Source organism: Pseudonaja textilis, chromosome 16, assembly GCF_049901715.1.
Source record: "Pseudonaja textilis isolate UNSWEBS1 chromosome 16, rPseTex1.2, whole genome shotgun sequence".
Classification (NCBI taxonomy): domain Eukaryota; kingdom Metazoa; phylum Chordata; class Lepidosauria; order Squamata; family Elapidae; genus Pseudonaja; species Pseudonaja textilis.
Window position 1 is genome coordinate 2,132,994 of NC_142005.1, and position 18,311 is coordinate 2,151,304.

The 18,311-nt window shown below is 50.5% G+C and overlaps 1 protein-coding gene across 1 annotated transcript in view; it reads right to left on the reverse strand.

The window, feature by feature from the left end:
* The window catches only part of COPA (coat protein complex I subunit alpha), a 61,230-nt gene that overhangs the window by 707 nt on the left and 42,212 nt on the right, over positions 1-18,311 (reverse strand). Inside the window, exons 19-32 of the mRNA XM_087913831.1 lie at positions 18,106-18,252; positions 16,483-16,672; positions 14,815-14,910; positions 14,597-14,685; positions 11,120-11,243; positions 10,914-11,003; positions 9,361-9,470; positions 8,251-8,328; positions 7,200-7,268; positions 5,259-5,395; positions 4,372-4,558; positions 3,388-3,498; positions 2,479-2,640; positions 586-780 (exon numbers count right to left, since the gene is read on the reverse strand). Of these exons, the coding sequence (XP_087769957.1) occupies positions 586-780; positions 2,479-2,640; positions 3,388-3,498; positions 4,372-4,558; positions 5,259-5,395; positions 7,200-7,268; positions 8,251-8,328; positions 9,361-9,470; positions 10,914-11,003; positions 11,120-11,243; positions 14,597-14,685; positions 14,815-14,910; positions 16,483-16,672; positions 18,106-18,252 (1,785 nt within the window). The remainder of the gene's footprint in view (positions 1-585; positions 781-2,478; positions 2,641-3,387; positions 3,499-4,371; positions 4,559-5,258; positions 5,396-7,199; positions 7,269-8,250; positions 8,329-9,360; positions 9,471-10,913; positions 11,004-11,119; positions 11,244-14,596; positions 14,686-14,814; positions 14,911-16,482; positions 16,673-18,105; positions 18,253-18,311) is intronic.

An 18,311-nucleotide genomic window follows, 5' to 3' on the forward strand; every position in this document is an offset into this window, starting at 1 on the left:
GGTCAACATCAAGGCAACCTGACCGCTCCAAGGGGGAAGAGGGAGTGTATCTGGCAGAGACAGGGCCTGGGCCGTCCATCAGCCCTCAGATGGCGAGTCAACAGCCCCCAGGTCTGGAGGTGGCTGATGTGGAAGAGGAGGAACAGCCGAGTCCAGTGCCTGACAGAAGGCAGAGGAGAGGAGAGGAGAGCAGTGGAAATCTATGGGCCGGTCCTTGGGACGGAAAAGCCACTGCTGCTAGTGAAGCCCCACCCTAGCCCTGGGGATGAAAGGCAGGGGCAAACAACTATTCACCTCCCTGCGGGGCGGACTTGTTAGCCTGCGGCGAGAGAGAAACTTTTGGCTGGGGCTGCCGGCGCTCTTAGTAAAGGGAGCATTTAGTTAACTACCGAGGGTCTGTCGTATTTGGGAGCCAGGTCAGAACAGCCGCCTGGCTCAGTGACTCCGGACAGCTTACAGAGATACACATAAATCGTGCTGATTGGGGAGTTCTGTGGGATTCTGGGAGTTGGAGTCACCAAGGCTGAGGAGCCCCGCCCTGAGAGAGGCGTCCAAAGAGGGGACAGGAAAAGCAAAACAACTCACAGTTGTGACTCTGCAGATCTGGCCGCGGAACTCGGGCGAATAGCAGGCCCCGCTGAGCGGGCACTTCTCCACGGGTTTGCCCCGGTAGATGGGCCGGAAGGAGGCAGCGCAGATGTCGAAGGGGTTGTGCATGTCGTAGTTGAGCTGGTGAGCGTCGCTGGGGTTCTTCTCGCAGGCAGAGAGGATCTTCCGGGTCTGGAGGAGGCGAGAGGAAGAGCCGGAGGGGGGGAGGTGAGGGGTGGGTGGGGGGCTGAAAGGGCAGCTGCTCTGTGCCCCTCCACTACCCGCCCCCCCTTCGGGCCCTGAGAAGGGAACCTGAAACACGGGAATTGGGCTGCTCCTCTTTGCCCGGAAGAGCCGCCTTTTTAGAGAATCTCTTTCTTTCTTTCTTTCTTTCTTTCTTTCTTTCTTTCTTTCTTTCTTTCTTTCTTTCTTTTTTTCTTTCCTTCCTCTTTTTTCCTTCCTTCCCTTCCTGCCTCCCTGCCTCTTCTTTCTTTCTTTCTCTTTCTTTCTTTCTCTTTCTTTTTTCTTTCTTTCTTCTCTTTCTTTTTTCCTTCCTCTTTTCCTTCCTTCCCCCGCCTCTCCTTCCTCTTTCTTTCTTTCTTTCTTTCTTTCTTTCTTTCTTTCTTTCTTTCTTTCTTTCTTTCTTTCCTTCCTCTCTTTCTTCCTTCCCTCCTTCCTTTCTTTATGTCTGCCTTCCTTCCCTCCTTCCTCTTTCTCTCTCTCTCTTTCTTTCTTTCTTTCTTTCTTTCTTTTTCTGTCTGCCTTCCTTCCCTCCTTCCTTCCTTCCTTCCTTTCTTTCTTTCTTTCCTTCCTTTTCTTCCTCTCTTTTCCTTCCTTCCCTCCCTGCCTCTTCTTTCTTTCTTTCTTTCCTTTCTTTCTTTCTTTCCTTCCTTCCTCTCTTTTCCTTCCCTTCCTCCCTTCCTCCCTCTCTTTGCCTTCCTTCCTTCCCCTATGTCTGTCTGTCTATCTATCTATCTACGCTACCTATCTACCGGGGGTGGGGGTGGGGTGGGGGGATTCTATCGGTTCAGACGCGCTCACCAATCCGGTTGTTACACCAGTTGAATCCCACCTCAACCTACCTACCTATCCATCCATCCATCCATCCATCCATATCTATATCATCTATCTACCCCTGTTTGCGGCAGGGGTTCGCTCTCCAACCTTGTTTCTGAACGATTCGTCAACCAGACTGGGTAACATCCTCAAAAACTAAACTGAAACACGTTTGGAGAGCAAAGGCCCTGCCAAAACCTAAAACCTGAGCTGCGAATATTTTCTACTGTGTCTTTTCGTTTCTCTTTCCTTATATCTCTGTCTGTCTGCTAGTCTGTCAGTCAGTCAGTCAGTCTGTCGGTCGGTCTAATTCACATGGTCACCTATCTCACAGAAAGTGAGCCTGGGAGGCATACGAACCACCCAAGGAAACAATCAGGCCTTTATTTATTTATCCCTTAAGGCAGAGGGGTCCCCAAACTTGGCCACTTTAATAAGACTTGTGGACTTCAACTCCCAGAATTCCTCAGCCAGCAAGCCAAGATCCCAAAATGCTGGCTTGGGAATTCTGGGAGTTGAAGCCCACAAGTCTTAAAAGTTGCCCAGTCTGGGGACCCCTCTGCCTTAAGGCCTCAATGCCCTTTCAGAGAAAAGCTGGCTTAATCCACCAGAATATGGGGGGGTGTGGGGATGGGATCCCCGCTTTTAGCTGGGCCATCCCTCCCCCAAAGTAAGATGAGATTCTCCGCTCTCACATATAAACGCTCCCCCTTCCAGGCCTCCCCACTCTAAGTCTCTTCCAAGAGTTGAAAGAAAAGGCCCCAATTCCCTCTGGAGACCCCCCAGTCCGGCCTCTCTTAGATGCCCCCACTTCTCTTCCCTCGGGGCACCCACTTGCTGGGCCACTTCGGGCTTGGGGCCAAGCTCCAAGAGGCGGCGAGCGAAGGTGGCGGCCGTCTTGAAGTTCTTGAGCTTGAAGAAGAGGTTGAGGGCCGTTCGAAGGACCAAGATCATGTGGACAGGCTGCAGGTTGGCGTGGGTGAAGTAGGCGGCCATCTGCAGGGGACAGAGTGAGATCAGAAAGGGTGGGGAGGGGTTTGGGGAGGGGGGAGATTTGCAGGAAAGGGGACAGGGTCTCAGACGCAGAGGCTCCAGGGTCACCGCAGGGTCTGGGTTCTGACCCAGCTCCGACAAACCCTCTGCAGCGAACTCAAAAGATTCCTTTAATTAGGAGGGCCGGCTAACAAGCCTGTCCGTCCAGGAGGTGAGTAGCTGTCTACCACCTCCATTCATCTCCGCCCCCTGCCCTTGATCCCCAGAGCTAGGGTGGGGTTTCTCTAGCGGCTCTTCCGTCCCAAGGACCGGCCCATAGATTTCCCCTGCTCTCCTCTCCTCTGCCTTCTGTGTCAGGCACTGGACCCGGCTGTGCCTCCTCTTCCTCATCAAGGTGAGGCTCAGAAGGTTCACTGCCTGAGCTTCTCCGCGAGAATCTAGTCAACTAAGGTCCAGTGCTCAGTTGGCACCAGATTAGGGACAATAGAATACAAGTGGGTTGGATTTAGACCCTTTGATGGGAACGCAATGATTCTAGGAGGATGACTCGCTTAACCCCACCCCACCCAGCTCTGCCTGCTCTTCTGGGATCGGCGTTTTTCAACCTTGGCAACTTTTTTAAGACTTGTGGACGTCAACTCCCAGAATTCCCCAGCCGTGTCTGCTGGCTGGAGAATTCTGGGGATTGAAGTCCGCAGCTCTTCAAGGGGCCGAGGTTGAACACCCCACCCCCCCGCGCCCTACACCCACCTCACAAATGCGCTTCTGTTCCTCAAGGGTATCCTTGGGCAGCTTCTTCCTCTCCAGCTCCATGGACAGCCCCACAATGTACTCGCGGCAGATGGCGATCAGCTGCTGGGCCTGCAAGGCAAGAAGACCCCAGACCCGAGTCTCAGCAGATGACAATCTGCAAGGGGGGCGCGCTTCGGTCACAAACCTTGCGGGGAGGGAAGGGAGAAGAGAGATACCAGCAGGTGGGGGGGGGAACTCTTTGTCTTGGGGAGGGGATTTCACAGCCACAAGGAGAAATGGGTGGGAGCTCATCAGAGAGACCTTCAACCTCCTGACAATGAGGACAATTCACCAGCGGCCTCCAGACGTTGGAGGTGCTCCCTCGCTGGAGGTTGTTAAGAAGAAATTAAGACAGCCAGGTATCTGGAAAGGTGCAGGGCAGCGATGGCCCCAGCCCCCTGTGCATGCACGCCATATACCCCAAAATCAGCTAGCTGGCAGGAGGCGTGCATGCGCGGTGGAACTGAGCTGGAAGGAAGTCATTCTTCGCTCTGGAATCACAGGAAGTCATTCCGGTGTTACAGGAAGTGACGAAATGGGCCTATAATTCGCCCTGAAAAGCCTTGCAGAGGCTGGGGGGGAATCAGCCATGAGGTGCACGCATGCGGCGAGTTTGCCTGCGGCTTCCGTGCCAGCCCAAATGGCTTGGCGTGCCCCTTGTGGCACACGTGCCATAGATTTGCCGTCACTATTCTAGAGTCTCGGCCTCTTTTTTTTACATCACGGTGACCAAAACCAGATGCAGGACTCTAGGTGTGGCCTTGCTAAGGCGTCATAAAGTGGAATTAACGCTTCCCGCGACCTTGATTCTATCCCTCTTTATTAAGGCAGCCCAGGGGGGCCTTTTTGGAAGCTGCAGCACGCGGCTGGCTTGAATTCATTTGAAGTATTAACGGAGGGTTTCAAGGGGCCGCCCGCCTGGCCAAAGGGAGCAACGGGCACCTCGGCAATCTCCTGCTTGTTGTCCACCACCACCAGCGGGACGCTGAGCAGGACGGAGCGGAATTTCTCCACGGCCTCCTCAAACTTGCCGGCCGTGGTCAGCTGGTAGCAGAGCTGCAGGCGCTGGATGAGGTCGTTCAGCTTGAGGCCCACAGCTGGGACGGCGTTTTTCACCCCGGCGTCCTTCCTGGAGGGGACACCCGAAAGAGGAAGGTGAGCGCTGGCCCCATACAGAAACGGGAAGGCTCAGAAAGGTTTGGAACCATCTCAGTCCTCTAAACCTCTGGAAAACTGCTGGGGACCTTCTACCGCTGCACCAGAGAGAGTATCTTAACTCACTGCACCTCTGTAGGGTTTGCCAATTGCACAGGGGCAGATAGGACAGCACTCCAGAGGGTGAACATCGTTGCCCCTCAGGGGATCCTGGGTTGCCCTCTCCCCTCTTTGGAAGAGCTTTACAGCTCCCACTGCCGTAAGAAAGTTCAAAACATCCTCAAAGATCCATCTCATCCTGGGAACCCTTTTTTTAAAAAACTATTACCATCTGGTAGACAGTACCGGAGCATAAAAACAAGGACAAATAGGCTGAAAAACAGCTTCTATCCCAGGGCAGGAGCTCTGCTGAATTCTACTGTACAGTACACTGAAGATGGTATTTTATTTTGTTGTACGATGTGCAATGACGATAAACTAAACTAAATTATAAATCCAGGACTACCTGGAAAATAAAGTAAAGCCAAAAGGTCAGTGGGGTCTTCGGTCCACGTGCCCCCCACGCCCCCCATTTTCCTTCTGTCTCCTGATGCAAAGGGCAGGCCCTGCTGACCCCAGCTGGCACCCCAAAGGCGGCCAGGACAGCCGGGGGGGGGGCTTGGCCCGCCACATACCAGTTGCGATGAGGGTACCCATACATCGAGGGCAGGCTGGGCAAAGCCTGGTAGGCGGTTCGTCCCCGGGCGTAGGTCTGCAGGAAGAGCTGCTTATAGGGGGAGAACGTGACCACCCCCACCTGGTCATGGAGGAGCTGTGGAGAAAAGAGGCGGGAGAAAACATTGACCCACTCCCCTTAACGAAGGATGGGTGAAGCTCCCCTTGTTGTGGTGCGGACGGCTGAGGTCTCGGAGAGCGAGGACTCGGATGAGGAGGGGCCTGCATGTGATTCAGGGATGAAGAGGCCCCTGAGGAGCCCGGGCCCAGCGTGCGTGTGCGCGCACAAGGCTGCTTGCAGGAAAGAGACGCTGCAGCAGCACGGGGGACTCGGGAGTAAGGCTGCAATGGCCCCTCCCTCAAGAGATAAAAGCCAGCTGAGAAACCGGAGTTCTTTGCAGGAAGTAAAGAAGTTTTTGCACTCGAGCCTGGTGGATGTTTGTGATATCTGGATTGGTGTTTGGAGACTCTTTGTGTTTGAAATATTTCTTAGTAACTTTATCTAGTGTTCTTGGCAGCCTTGCACCACCCTTGGCAAGGCTGGTTCTTATCAGAGACAATGAGTCGGAAACAGCCTTTTAACCGGGAAGGAACGGAATTCGTAAAGAATCATTAAAAGGTTTTGCTCCTTGAGACGTGGGGGACTTCAGTTCCCAGAATTCCCCAACCGGTGGAGCTGGCTGGGGAATTCTGGGGAGTTGGAAGTCCACACACGTCTTACAGTTGCCAAGTTGGACAAGCACTGCTCTCCAGAGGCCGGGGAGGGGCTCTTAGCACGGCAGATGGACCCGGAAAAATCCGTGCCGTTTTGGAATGGGCTCCCCCTTGCACCAGAAAACGACTGCAGAGTTTCACTAATTTTTACCATCAATTGATCCCAGCGTTTGCAAAGATTGTGTTATCTATGACAAATCTCCTCAAGACTAAGGCTGTTCTGATCCAAACCTTGTTCCAGGTGAACAAACATGAAACAGAGATGATAGCAAAAGCTTTTAATGCCTGAGAATTCCGTTCCTTCCCGGTTAAAAGGCTGCTTCAAACTAAGTGTCACTGATAAGAACGAGCCTTGCCAAGGTGGTGCAAGGCAGCCAAGAACACTAGATAAAGTTACTCAGAAATATTTCAAACACAAAGAGTCTCCAAACACCAACCAAGATATTCCGAACGTCCACCAGGCTTGAGTGCAAACACTTCTTTGCTTCCTGCAAAGAACTCCGGTCTCTCAGGCTGGCTTTTATCCCTTAAGGGAGGGGCCATCACCTTGCAGCCTTGCTCCCGAGTTGCCCGTGTTGCTGCAGCTGCTCTTTCCTTTGAGCAGCCCTGCGCGCACACACCCTCGGCACAGGCTCCTCGGGGTGCTCTTCCTCATTGCTGCCAGCCTCCACAATCTCCAAAGGCCGCACTTCACTCCCTGATGCTCCTGGCCCCATCCCTGCACCACACACAGGCCCCTCACCTGAGTCCTCGCTCTCTGACACCTCAGCCCTCCACATCTGCTGCCGGTGAACCACAACAAAAGAGAATTGAAACCAAAACCCAGCCGACCGTTGGATGGTCCATGGAGCGCCAGGCGGCTTAAGGCCGGCGTGCTAAGAGCCCCTCCCCACCCTCTGGAGAGCAGTGCTTGTCCAACTTGGCAACTGTAAGACGTGTGTGGACTTCAACTCCCCAGAATTCCCCAGCCAGCTCAAACTGGTGGGGAATTCTGGGAACTGAAGCCCCCCACGTCTCGAGGAGCGTGAGTGGTTTGACAGCGGTCTAGTTCTTGCCTCAAAGGTGTTGTTTTTTTCCCCAATGAAAGGCAACGTCCGTTTCCCACTTACAGGTATATCAACTGCACTGCACAAGTCCAGAAGGGCCAATTTCCACCCCACCTGGATAAATGACCCTAGAGAACGTACCCTCATGGCTGTCTCAAAAGAGCCGGCCAGGATGTGGTCCACGGGCAGTTGGGAATTGTTGCACCAGACCTAAAGGAGAGGCAGAGAAAATGAGGTGAGAAATATACCTTTTCCAGCAAAACAGGTTCCATTATAACCCAAACTTCAAAGACAGGATCGAGACTTGGCACACCGAAAGTTAAAACTCTTAATAGAAGAGAATAGCTGTAGCTCAGGATTGAACCGTGGGGGGCTTGGTCCACTCTGAGCCTGGCGTTTCATGACCCAACTCGGGAATATCGGTGATCTCCCCGCTTCCTTGCCTCCCTCAATTTTTCCTTCCTTCCTTCCTTCCTTCCTTCCTTCCTTCCTTCCTTCCTTCCCTCCTCAGATTTTCCTCCCTTCCTTTCCTTTTTCTCTCTCCTCTCCTCCCTCCCTCCTTTCCTCCTTTCTTTTCCTCTCCTCTCCTTCCTTCTCTCCCTTTCCTCCCTTCCTTCCCTCCTCAGATTTTCCTCCCTCCCTTTCCTCTCTCCTCTCCTCCCTCCCTTTCCTCCTCCTTTCTTTTCCTCTCCTCTCCTCCCCTCTCCACTTCCTTCCCTCCCTTTCCTTCTTTCCTTCCCTCCCTCCCTCCCTCTTGAGCTTGTTTTCTTCCCCACATTTCATTATCCAACCAGGTAACATCATCAGTACTAAAAGAGGACGTAAACCACCCCCAACACTGGTGGCGTAACTCAGTTGGGTCACGAAACGTCTCCAGGAAAACCGCCCAGCTCAGAGAGCGCCCTCAAGACCTCACAGTTCAGACTCTGGACTCCTCTGCCTGACCAAAGCATTCTGAACCCCCCCACAACAAGCCAGCAGCTGCCAAATCCACCTGGAGGAGGTTTGAGGGGGGGTGGGGGGGTCTGAGAAAGACAGGGACCCTTCAACCCTCGCCCTGAGGACGGGATCTCGTCTTGCAGGGACCCATTTTCCCCGGATCTTTCTGGATCTTGGTGTGGTTCTAAATCCGTTTGGGGTGGGGGGCAGAGGAGGGGCTCCCTGGATCTGTGCCAAGAGCTCTCCCACCTACCTGTGCAGGGCTGGTGCCCTTGGTGGGGGGTACGAAGAATCCCTCTTCGGCTTCACCTGTGGGGCCCACGGGGACATCCTGCAGGGAGGCGGGGGGGAAAAAGAAAGACGGCAAGGGAAAAATCAATGAATGCGATCGTCAAGCCCAAAATTGACATAGGCGTAGCCATTTTATTTAGCCTTATTATAAATTCCTTTTCCTTTCTTTCTCTTTTTTTCTGGGTGGGGGAAGGGTTTCGGGCTTGCCACATTCCTAAGGTGGGAGGAGTGGAGATAGAGAGAGAGTTGTTTTGGCTAGGTGGTTCTCCTTCCCGTGGGAACGAAAGCTGACCCTGCTGCGACGTGGAGGTTGGAGGCTGATGACGCCAGACTAACGTTGATTTACTTCTGTTGGGGACTTTTGGGGTCTGTTTCTAACTTCCAATCTTATGTGGTGCAATTCCGGGTTGGGTCAGATCCCGAATGACAAACAGACTTTGCCAATTTGATGCTTTACCTAAATAAAAGAAGTTGTCTTGGAAGGTGGACTTTGCTCTTTTCCCTTTTAAATGGATTTCATCGCCTGGAAACCGGACAGCAATTTTTTTGCATGTACAGGTGGTCCTTGACTTACAACAGGGGTGGTCAAACTCATAGCATAGGTTCTCCTGCTTGAGCAGGGGGCTGGACTAGAAGACCTCCAAGGTCCCTTCCAGCCCTATCCTATTCCTATTCCTCTCTTCCCACCCTTCTCCTTCTTTCCCTCAATTATCTAACTCTTTCTTTTGCGTTTTTGTCTTGCAATGACATTGAATAAAACCGGAAAATAACAAAGAAAAAGGAAAACGGACTGTTAAGAAAACAGAGCTATAGTGAGTAACGCCGATAGCTGCTCTTGCACCAACACCCCATGTGTTCATCACCAAGCACCACTCCCCACGCACACATACACACAAACACACACAAGACGAGGATGCCCTGGTTGTTGGGGAAGACGGGGATTGTAAGAGGGAGGAAATGCATGAAAAGGCAGGAGGATTTTAAAAATAATCCGCTGAGATCACAGTCACACGTGGCTCCTAGGGACGTGCAACCCAAATGTCCTCCAGTCGTGCAAACTGGGCCAATTTACCAGTTCTGGAGGAAGATCCAGGTCTTCCTCAATATCCCAGCCACCTCCTTCCTCCTGGCCTTTGGCCAAGCCGTCCTCGCCAAAGCCTTCCCCGGCGTCCACAAAGCCATCTGAACGGAAGAAAGAAAGGGATTTTTTTTTTAAAAAATTAATGAATTAAGGACTACGTCCCTGCAGTTAAAATAAACAGATTTTCAGGCTACACTACAGGATGAATCTGGACTGTTTCACACATATGGCATTCAGCTTTGTTCGGGTATTTTCCCACGTCATTGTAGTTGTGCTTTTAAAGTTGTAGCACACTATACAGAAGCCTGATGACGGCAGATGAGATTCTGCTAAAACATCACTACAACTTTAAAAGCACAACTACTATGACGTGGGAAAATACTCGAACAAAGCTGAATAACATACATATAAATACCCGCGAAAGCTTAAGAAAACATATATATATAGAGAGAGAGACAGACAGACAGACAGACCATTTCTGTAGAAATATAGTCAGTAAAATCAAAATCAAACTTTTTAAGAGCTTGTATAGCTCCCGCTGCCTTGAGAAAGTTCAAAACATCCCCAAAGATCCATCTCATCCTGGGGACCCTTTTTTTTTGAACTATTACCATCTGGCAGACGGTACAGAATAATAAAAACAAGGACAAACAGAAGTTGAAAAACAGCTTCTATCCCAGGGCAGTAACTATATTGAATTCTACTCTATAGTGCAATATTAATGTTGCATTAGTATTAAGGGGTTTTCAACATGATTGTATAGAATGCGAAAGATGTGTGTTTGTGTTTTATTTTTATAGTTATAATAATGTACCCTGAAGATGGTATTTAATTTTGTTGTGTGAGGTGCAATGACAATAAACTAAACTAATGTAAATTTAAAGCTGTCACCTACACCTTTTGACAGTAGCTATATATCTTGCTATTATTTTAGGCGGGGGGAAATCCACTCTAACAGGAGAAAAACACGGCAACATTGACATCCAAAATGCATGCAAACAGATATTCTTTTCCACTTTTACATTCCTCAGCATAAAAAAAACTGTTTCCAAAGTTGAGGAAAACAACCAGCAGTAGTTTCATGATTGCAATTAAGAAACAGACACTTGTATAAGAAGAAATGCACTTTGCACGTGCCCAGATGCCCAGTCCACGGCTGGAATTTGGGATTCCTTCCAGATGTCAGAGCTCCGGCATCGACCCCCATTTAAATCAGGAGTCTCTAGCCGCGTCTCTCAGAGTTTAAAGAAGATTTGTTAGGAGTGAACATACCGGTGCTACCTGGGAGCAGCCGACATCGTTCATTTCCCCCTTGACCCTGATCTCCCCCCCGCCCCCTGGATGTATATTCTCCAATGGGACACATCCATAGCCAAGAGTCTTCAATCATGCTCTCCAGTAATAATCTTGAGCGCCAGAAGCTTCGGCCACCTAGAAATTATCTGAGGAATGCACTGCATCCGCCGCTCCCTTTTCTGCTGGCAACTCTAAAAGCCCAGAGAAAACTTTTCAAGTTGACACCCGAGACGCGCCACCCCCCTCACCTTCATCCAGCTGCAGCTCGGCATCTTCTCCCCAGCCTTCAGTGCCCACGGTGTCGATATCGATGTCGGCTGCCAAGGCGCCGCCTTTCCCTGCAGGGAGGGAGAGAGAGAGAGCAGCTCAGCCAACTGGACATTCACAACCCCCTGGCCCATCAGCTGCAGGTGGCCCGCCAGGAGTGGGAGAGAAGGGGGCTGGAGCTGCTGACCTTTGCTGGCGATGGTGCCCTCAAAGAAGCCCTTGGAGACGGTCAGCAGAGGCCAGTTGGTGTCCAAGGGCATGATGGGGGCCGGAGGCTGGAGCAGGCGGGCATTGGGGTCGATCTCTGGGATCTGAAGGAGGAACAGAAGAACCTTCAGAGCCCCAGTTCAGAGGAGGAGAAGGAATTGGAAGCCAGATTGCCCAACGGGGGTTGGCACGTCTCCCTTGGCACGTTTGGAGGGTGCCGGGGCTGAGTACGATGCTGTCCCAGGCCACTCAGGCATTGGGGGAGGATCGGCTGCTAAGAGGCACTGTTGCCGACAGGCAGCCGATCCCCTCCGGTGAGGAACAGCTGCCTCCTCCACTGATCCGAGGGCACAGACAGCTAGGCTGGCTGGAGAATTCTGGGAGTTGAAGTCCACAAGTCTTAAAAGTTGCCAAGTTTGGAGACTTCTATCCCTAGCGCTTTAGTGATCCCTTCAAAAAAGAGGTTGCAAAATTTATTCACTCGTGATTTGATTTTTTTTTTTCGTTTGCATATATAGAACTGCTGATCCAGTTCTACAGAGGAATGACTGAGTCTGTCCTCTGCACCTCTATAACTGTCTGGTTTGGCTCTGCAACCCAACAGGACAGATACAGACTCCGGAGAGTAATTAGGACTGCAGAAAAATGATTACTATCAACCTGCCTTCCATCGAGGACCTGTATGCTGCACGAGTCAAAAAGAGGACTATGAAAATGGATATATAAACTGTTTCAACTCCTTTCGTCAAAACAACACAGTAGAGCCCTGCACACCAGAACAACTAGACACAAGTGCAGTTTTTCCCCAAACGCCATCACTCTGCTAAACAAATCATTCCCTCCACACTGTCCAACTATTTACAGAGTCTGCACTACTATTACTATTAATCCTCCCATCCTTCCTTTCACCCATCTCCTTGTTGTGGTCTGCCGGCAGCCTGCGAAGACATCAGCAGAGTTGGACAGTTTTGGAAGAACAGGGGCCAGTCTGGGCGTCTGGGAAGGACTCGGCCGAGGGTCCTGCATCCGATGCAGAGATGGGGCCGGGACCATCTGGGAGGGGAGTGCAGCCTCTGGAGTCTGGCAGCAGTGAGGCAGAGGAACAAGGGGAGCCTGTTCCCAATGCGCGTAGAGCTGCCAGAAGGCCAGAGCAGCTGAGACAAAAGGGACGACTCGGGAGGAAGGCTGGGAGGTGATTGCCCCTCCTCCCATAAGACGTAAAGGAGGAGCAAAGGGACATGAGCCTTTGCAGGAAGCAACTTTGTTCGTACTGGTCGGTTTGAAACCTGAAGCTCTGTGTTGAATTTGTGCTCCGTTTTGGCCTCGTATAACTAATTGGTTGGCAGCCTTTCAAGGAAGATAAAGGTGCGTGCTGATCAGACTTATCCCGAAGGACTTTGGCAGACTTCTGTGGGACTATTTACAAACTGTGTGAGACTCATTATGGGCTGTGAATGACTGAAATTCACAGCCGTTGAAATAAAGAAAAAAAAGATTTGGGGATTTTATAATGTGTGTTTGTTAGTGTGTCAATAAGCCCTGGTCAGAACACTTCTCCCAGTTATGACTGTTATGACGGTAACTTTGTCGCTTGTATCCTTACGATTTATATTGACTGTTTCCTAGTATGATTTGATTGCTTATTGTACCCTCTGTCATTAAGTGTTGCACCTGATGATTCTTGACTTTTGATGAATGTATCTTTTCTTTTATGTACACTGAGATCATTTGCACCAAGACAAATTCCTTGTCTGTCTAATCACACTTGGCCAATAAAGAATTCTATTCTATTCTATTCTATTCTATTCTATTCTATTCTATTCTATTCTATTCTATTCTATTCTTAACTCTTGACGAATGTCTCTTTTCTTTTATGTACACTGAGAGCATTTGCACCAAGTCAAATTCCTTGTGTGTCTAATCACACTTGGCCAATAAAGAATTCTATTCTATTCTATTCTATTCTATTCTATTCTATTCTATTCTAGTCTAGTCTAGTCTAGTCTATTTTTAAGTAAAATTTTGATTTTTATAACTAGTCTACTCTTATTGTACCGTATGACTATTATTAAGTGTTGCACCTGACGATTCTTGACTCTTGACAAATGTCTCTTTTCTTTTATGTACACTGAGAGCATTTGCACCAAGACAAATTCCTTGTGTGTCCAATCCCACTTGGCCAATAAAGAATTCTATTATCTATCTATTATCCTTTGTGCAAGTAACTCAAGGTGGTGCAAACAGATCCAGCACACTTTCTTCCTCCCCATAAATAAATAAGTACAGGTGGCCTGCAATTTATGTTGCTAAATTGAGGTTGCTAAGTGAGACATGCGTTAAGCGAGCTTTGCCCCCCCCAATTCTGTGACTCTTTTGTTTTGCTGCAGTTGTTAAATGAATCGCAGCCACTGTCAAATTAGTAGCACAGACTTTGAGTGGCTTCCCCCGCTGGCTTGGCATGACCAGACGGTCACCAAAAGGGGATATGGGGTGACCCCGGCGACACCACGACCGCCATAAACAATGAGTCAGTGGCCAAGCGTCCAAATTTTGATCACATGACCATGGAGGTGCTGCAACGGTCATAGGTGTGAAAAAGAGTCTTCAGTCACTGTTTTCCTTGCCGTTTTGTAACTTCAAACAGTCACTAAGCCAGCGGTTGTAAGTCAAGGACTGCCTGGGAGGAGCTGCTTGAGAAAGTCCTTCGCACGGAGCTAAGAAAGCCATGGAGAGGTTTTCTCCCAGAAGAAGTCACTGTTCTGACTGAGGCTTCCTGAGTCCGTAATTAAGCACACGCTTACTCCAAACTCCTCTTGTTTTATTTCAACGCTGGGAATTATTTTCATTCCCAGCTGGTAATGAGTCCCAAACAGTCCCTCGAGATAAGCACCCACCTTTCTCTCCTTTGAATGGCTGCCAACAACTAAAGTGCCAAATGAATTATAAAAAAACCAATTGAAGTTACAAAGTCCACACAGAGCTTCAAGGATTCATCCGAACAGAGCGAACGACTTTGCTTCTTGCAAAGATTCCTGTCCTTTTGCACCTCCTTTATGTCTTATGCGAGAGGCCAATCACCTCCAAGCCTTACTCCCAAGTCACCCTTTTGTCTTAGCTGATCTTGCCTTCTGGCAGCTCTGCACATGCACGCACTGGGAACAGGCTCCCCTTGTTCCTCTGCCTCGCTTCTGCCAGACTCTGGAGTCAGCACCCCACTCCCAGGTGGTCCTGGCCCCATCTCTGCCTTGGATGCAGGACCCTCGTCCGAGTCCTCCTCAGGCTCCCGGACTGGCTCATGTTCCTCCCCACTGTCCGATTCCGCTACCGTCTGCACAGGCTGCCAGCGGACCACAACCCCCTCCCTCCTCAGCTGCAACCTGCCTGGAGGTCCTCTGGGGCAGGAGCAGCAGCCCCTTCCCGCTTCCCCAACCCTCGCCCGCCCCCAAAGCCCACTCACCACCTCCTTCTCGGGGTCAAAGGTCTCCTTCAGGTTCTCCGCTTCCTCCTCCAGGCCGTGGGTAGCAGCAGTGAGATAGGCCAGAGACTCTGCGGGTGGGGGGGAAGCCAGGTGAGAGAAGAGGCAGGTGAGGGGAGAGTGTCGGCGGGAGGGCACGGGTGGGCCGCCTGGGAGTCACTTGGGGTGAGGAGCCCAACCAGGGCTGCTGGCTTACTTACTCTGCCCACAGTTCTTCAGGATCCTCACCCTTTCGGCAATGTCGCCCAGGTAGAGGGCGTTCTGGTAGTGGCCGCTCATGTCCTTCCGGATCTCAGCTGCGAGGAGAAACAGGGTCAGGACTGCTGTCCACTTCCCAGAGCCCCCAGCCCTTCGTCTCCTTTGGGCCCAGGCTGCCCGTCTTCCCCCTCCTGCTCTGCTCCAAGCCCTCCACCCACTTGACCGTTGGCGTACCTCAACAGAGGCAGCACAAAAGGCCGAGAAATTCCTGCATAGGATGGCATCTCCTAAAGTTGTTCAGGTTCTGAAGAGGCAGCCGGTCGGGTGGCTCGCGTGGCCCATTACAGCCAGGCAGCCTTTCTCAACCGTGGCCACTTGAAGATGGATGGACTTCAAGGCCCGGCCTTCTCAACTCTCAAAATGTGCTGGCTGGGGAATTCTTGGGAGTTGAAGTCCACCCATCTTGGAGTAGCCAAGGTTGAAAAACGTTGCATTATAACCCCCACGAAACTAACCCCCGCCCTCCCAATTCCCAGCCCGCATGGCCAGTGGGAGGGGCTGGGATCCAGGATCTGGGATCTCCACCTCCAAGGCCATGGTGACCTCAATGGCGAGGTGTGAGCAAGGGTGAATGCGGCCTGGATGCATTTGGGAAAACTCCCCGGTGTGTTATGGCACGGACAACGTGCCTTAAATCTAAGCTTTACAAGACAACCTTCCCCCCTGTTGCACCGTATGGCACTGAAGGCTGGTCAGCAGCAACTGGGACTGAAAGTTCTCCCCACGCCATGGAAATGCAAAGGCTCCGTTGGATATCGGGCACCTCCCTTCTTGGCCACATCACAAATGACACCATTCGACAACATTTTGGTGTGGCATCACTTACAGAGAAGATGAGAGGAGGCCAACTCCGCTGGTATGACCATGAGCAGAGAGGAGAACCTCCCACCGTGGCCAAGACTGCCTACCAACTAGAAGTCAATGGCCGGCGACCTCATGGGCATCCAAAACAGAGATGGCAAGACACCATCGAACAAAGATATGCAAGATTTACAGAAGCCCAAAAGTTCTGGCGCTAAAATTCAGAAATGGTTAGAAGAAATATGTATGATCAAAATAGAATATAGACCTGAATTTATTTATTTTTTTGTTAGGAATTAATGTGGGAAAATATGACAAGGATATTATATATTTAATAATTCATATAATCACAGCTGCGAGATTGGCTTACGCACAGCAGTGGAAATGTAAAGAAACTCCCAAGTGGAATAGAAATCATTAGGAAAATTTGGATGTGCGCAGAAATGGACAAATTGACAAAAGAATTAAACAATAAGGAAGAATCGGATTATTACAAAGTATGGGATAAGTTTTATGGTGGGTTAGAAAAGAGAAAGGATCAAGATAAGAAGAAATGATTAAATGTATCTATTAATATACTATGTATATAGAATGTAAATATGCACTATGCGGGTTAGCAGGATTGTGCCATGTTCAATGCTTTTAACGTTGCCTTCTGGTTGTGTGTTTGTCTAATAAAAAAAAAACAAGACACGCAAGCCGTGGGCCTGCACCCGGAGACACAGCTGACCGTGCAAAAAGTGACCCGAAAATGACCCGAAAAGCGGACCCTGCACCTGAGGGACCCTGCACCTGGCCCCGAAACTCACCAATCCTCATCATCTTGCGCAGCTTTTCCAGGTTGCCCGTGATCAGGTAGAGGAAGGAGAGCTTGTCGAAGTTCTTGGTGCGCTGGTAGCACATCTCCACGATCTGGTGGTTCCCTTGCAGCAGAGCCACCTCTCCCAGCTTTTCCCAGCAGTTCTTGTCGTCCAGGGCTTTGGCCGCCTCCAGCGCGATCTGAGGGGACACCGGGGGTGGGGGGAGAGAAACGTCGGAAGGGGCCGCAGAGAACGCAGCCCCCCGCCCCCTGGCCCTCCTCTCCTCCTCGCTAAAGTCACGGCCCCTCCACCGAGGATTAAAGGAAAAAAAGGACCCGGGGGTGTCATGGCTGCAATTTCGGCTCGCTTCGTCGAAGCCTGACCCACAGCAACGGCGGGAGGCAATGGGGAGGAACGCAGGGGTGTGTGTGTGTGTGCGTGTGTGCGTGTGAAGGGATGCAAAGAGCAGTCGGACCCCGAGACAGTGCCGGCCTCCCAAGGAAGCCTGCGAGAGACGAAGAGGGCGTTTTCCCAAGCAAAAGGAACGCAGCTGAACTGGACAGTAAATAATAGGAGGCAGGAAGGCGCGAGAGGGGAGAAAAACGGGAAAGGGGACGACGCTATTTGCGTGTGAACATATCAGAATTGGCTTGGCTACTCCTGTAGCCGCGTTGGACTCTAAGTAAATGATACTCCTGGAGACAAGAAATGTCCCAGGTGCCTTTTTTTTTTAACTGCACAAACCAAGTTGACATTAAAAGGGTGGTGGTGGTGGTGGCAGGGTGTGTGTGTGTGTGTGTGTGTGTGTGTGTGTGTGTGTGTGTGTGTGTGAAAATGCCAGTGGCTTTAGGACAAGCAAAATTGACAGCAGGGGAAGGATGTCCTCCGTCCCTCCTTTTTTCTTTCTTTCTTCTTCTCTTCCCTTTTCTTTCTTTCTCCCTCCTGTTCCTTCCTTCCTTCCCTCCTTCCCTTTCTTTTCTTTTTCTTTCTTCCTCCTTCTTGTGCCTTCCCCTCCTCCCTTTCCTCCCTCCTCCTTCTGCCTTTTTTTCTTTCTTTCTTTCTTTCTTTCTTTCTTTCTTTCTTTCTTTCTTTCTTTCTTTCTTTCTCTTTCTTTCTTTCCTTCCTTCCTTCCCTCCCTCCCTTTCTTTCTTTCTTTTTCTTTCTTCCTCCTTCTTGTGCCTTTCCCCCTCCCTCCCTCCCCCTCTCTGCTTTTCTTTCTTTCTTTCTTTCTTTCTTTCTTTCTTTCTTTCTTTCTTTCTTTCTTTCTTTCTTTCTTTCTTTCTTCTCTTCCTTTTCTTTCTTTCTTTCTCCCTCCTGTTTTTCTTCCTTCCTTCCCTCCCTTCTCCTCCCTTTTTTTCTGGGGATTGACCCAAAGTCACTCAGCAGGAAGGAGGCAGGTCCAGAACTCTCAGTCTCCCGTTTTCTAGCCTGGCGATTTAGCCACGAGACAAACTGGTTCCCCAATAACAGTTAAAAAGAGAGATATAAAAACAATGACAGAGGCAGATTAAACTCTATTGTCGTTTTGCCTGCACAAAGCCCCAAAATGAAGTGCTGCCCACGCCCCGAGAATCTTGACGGAATGAAAACAGAGGCACCTGGGAGCCCTTTGCCTTTTACGCAGAAACCCACCTCGATGTTGCCGCATTCAAGAGCCAGGCTGAACCGCGTCTTCTCGTCCTTCACGAAATGCAGCGCCACTTCGGGATAGCCCTTCTTCTGCAGGTATGCTATGATGGACTGGCCCACTAGCTTGGCGTTACGCACCATGTGCAGGACCTCCAGAGTGAAAAAAAAACAATCAAGGTTTAGATGTTGCATGTCACTCTACATTTCGT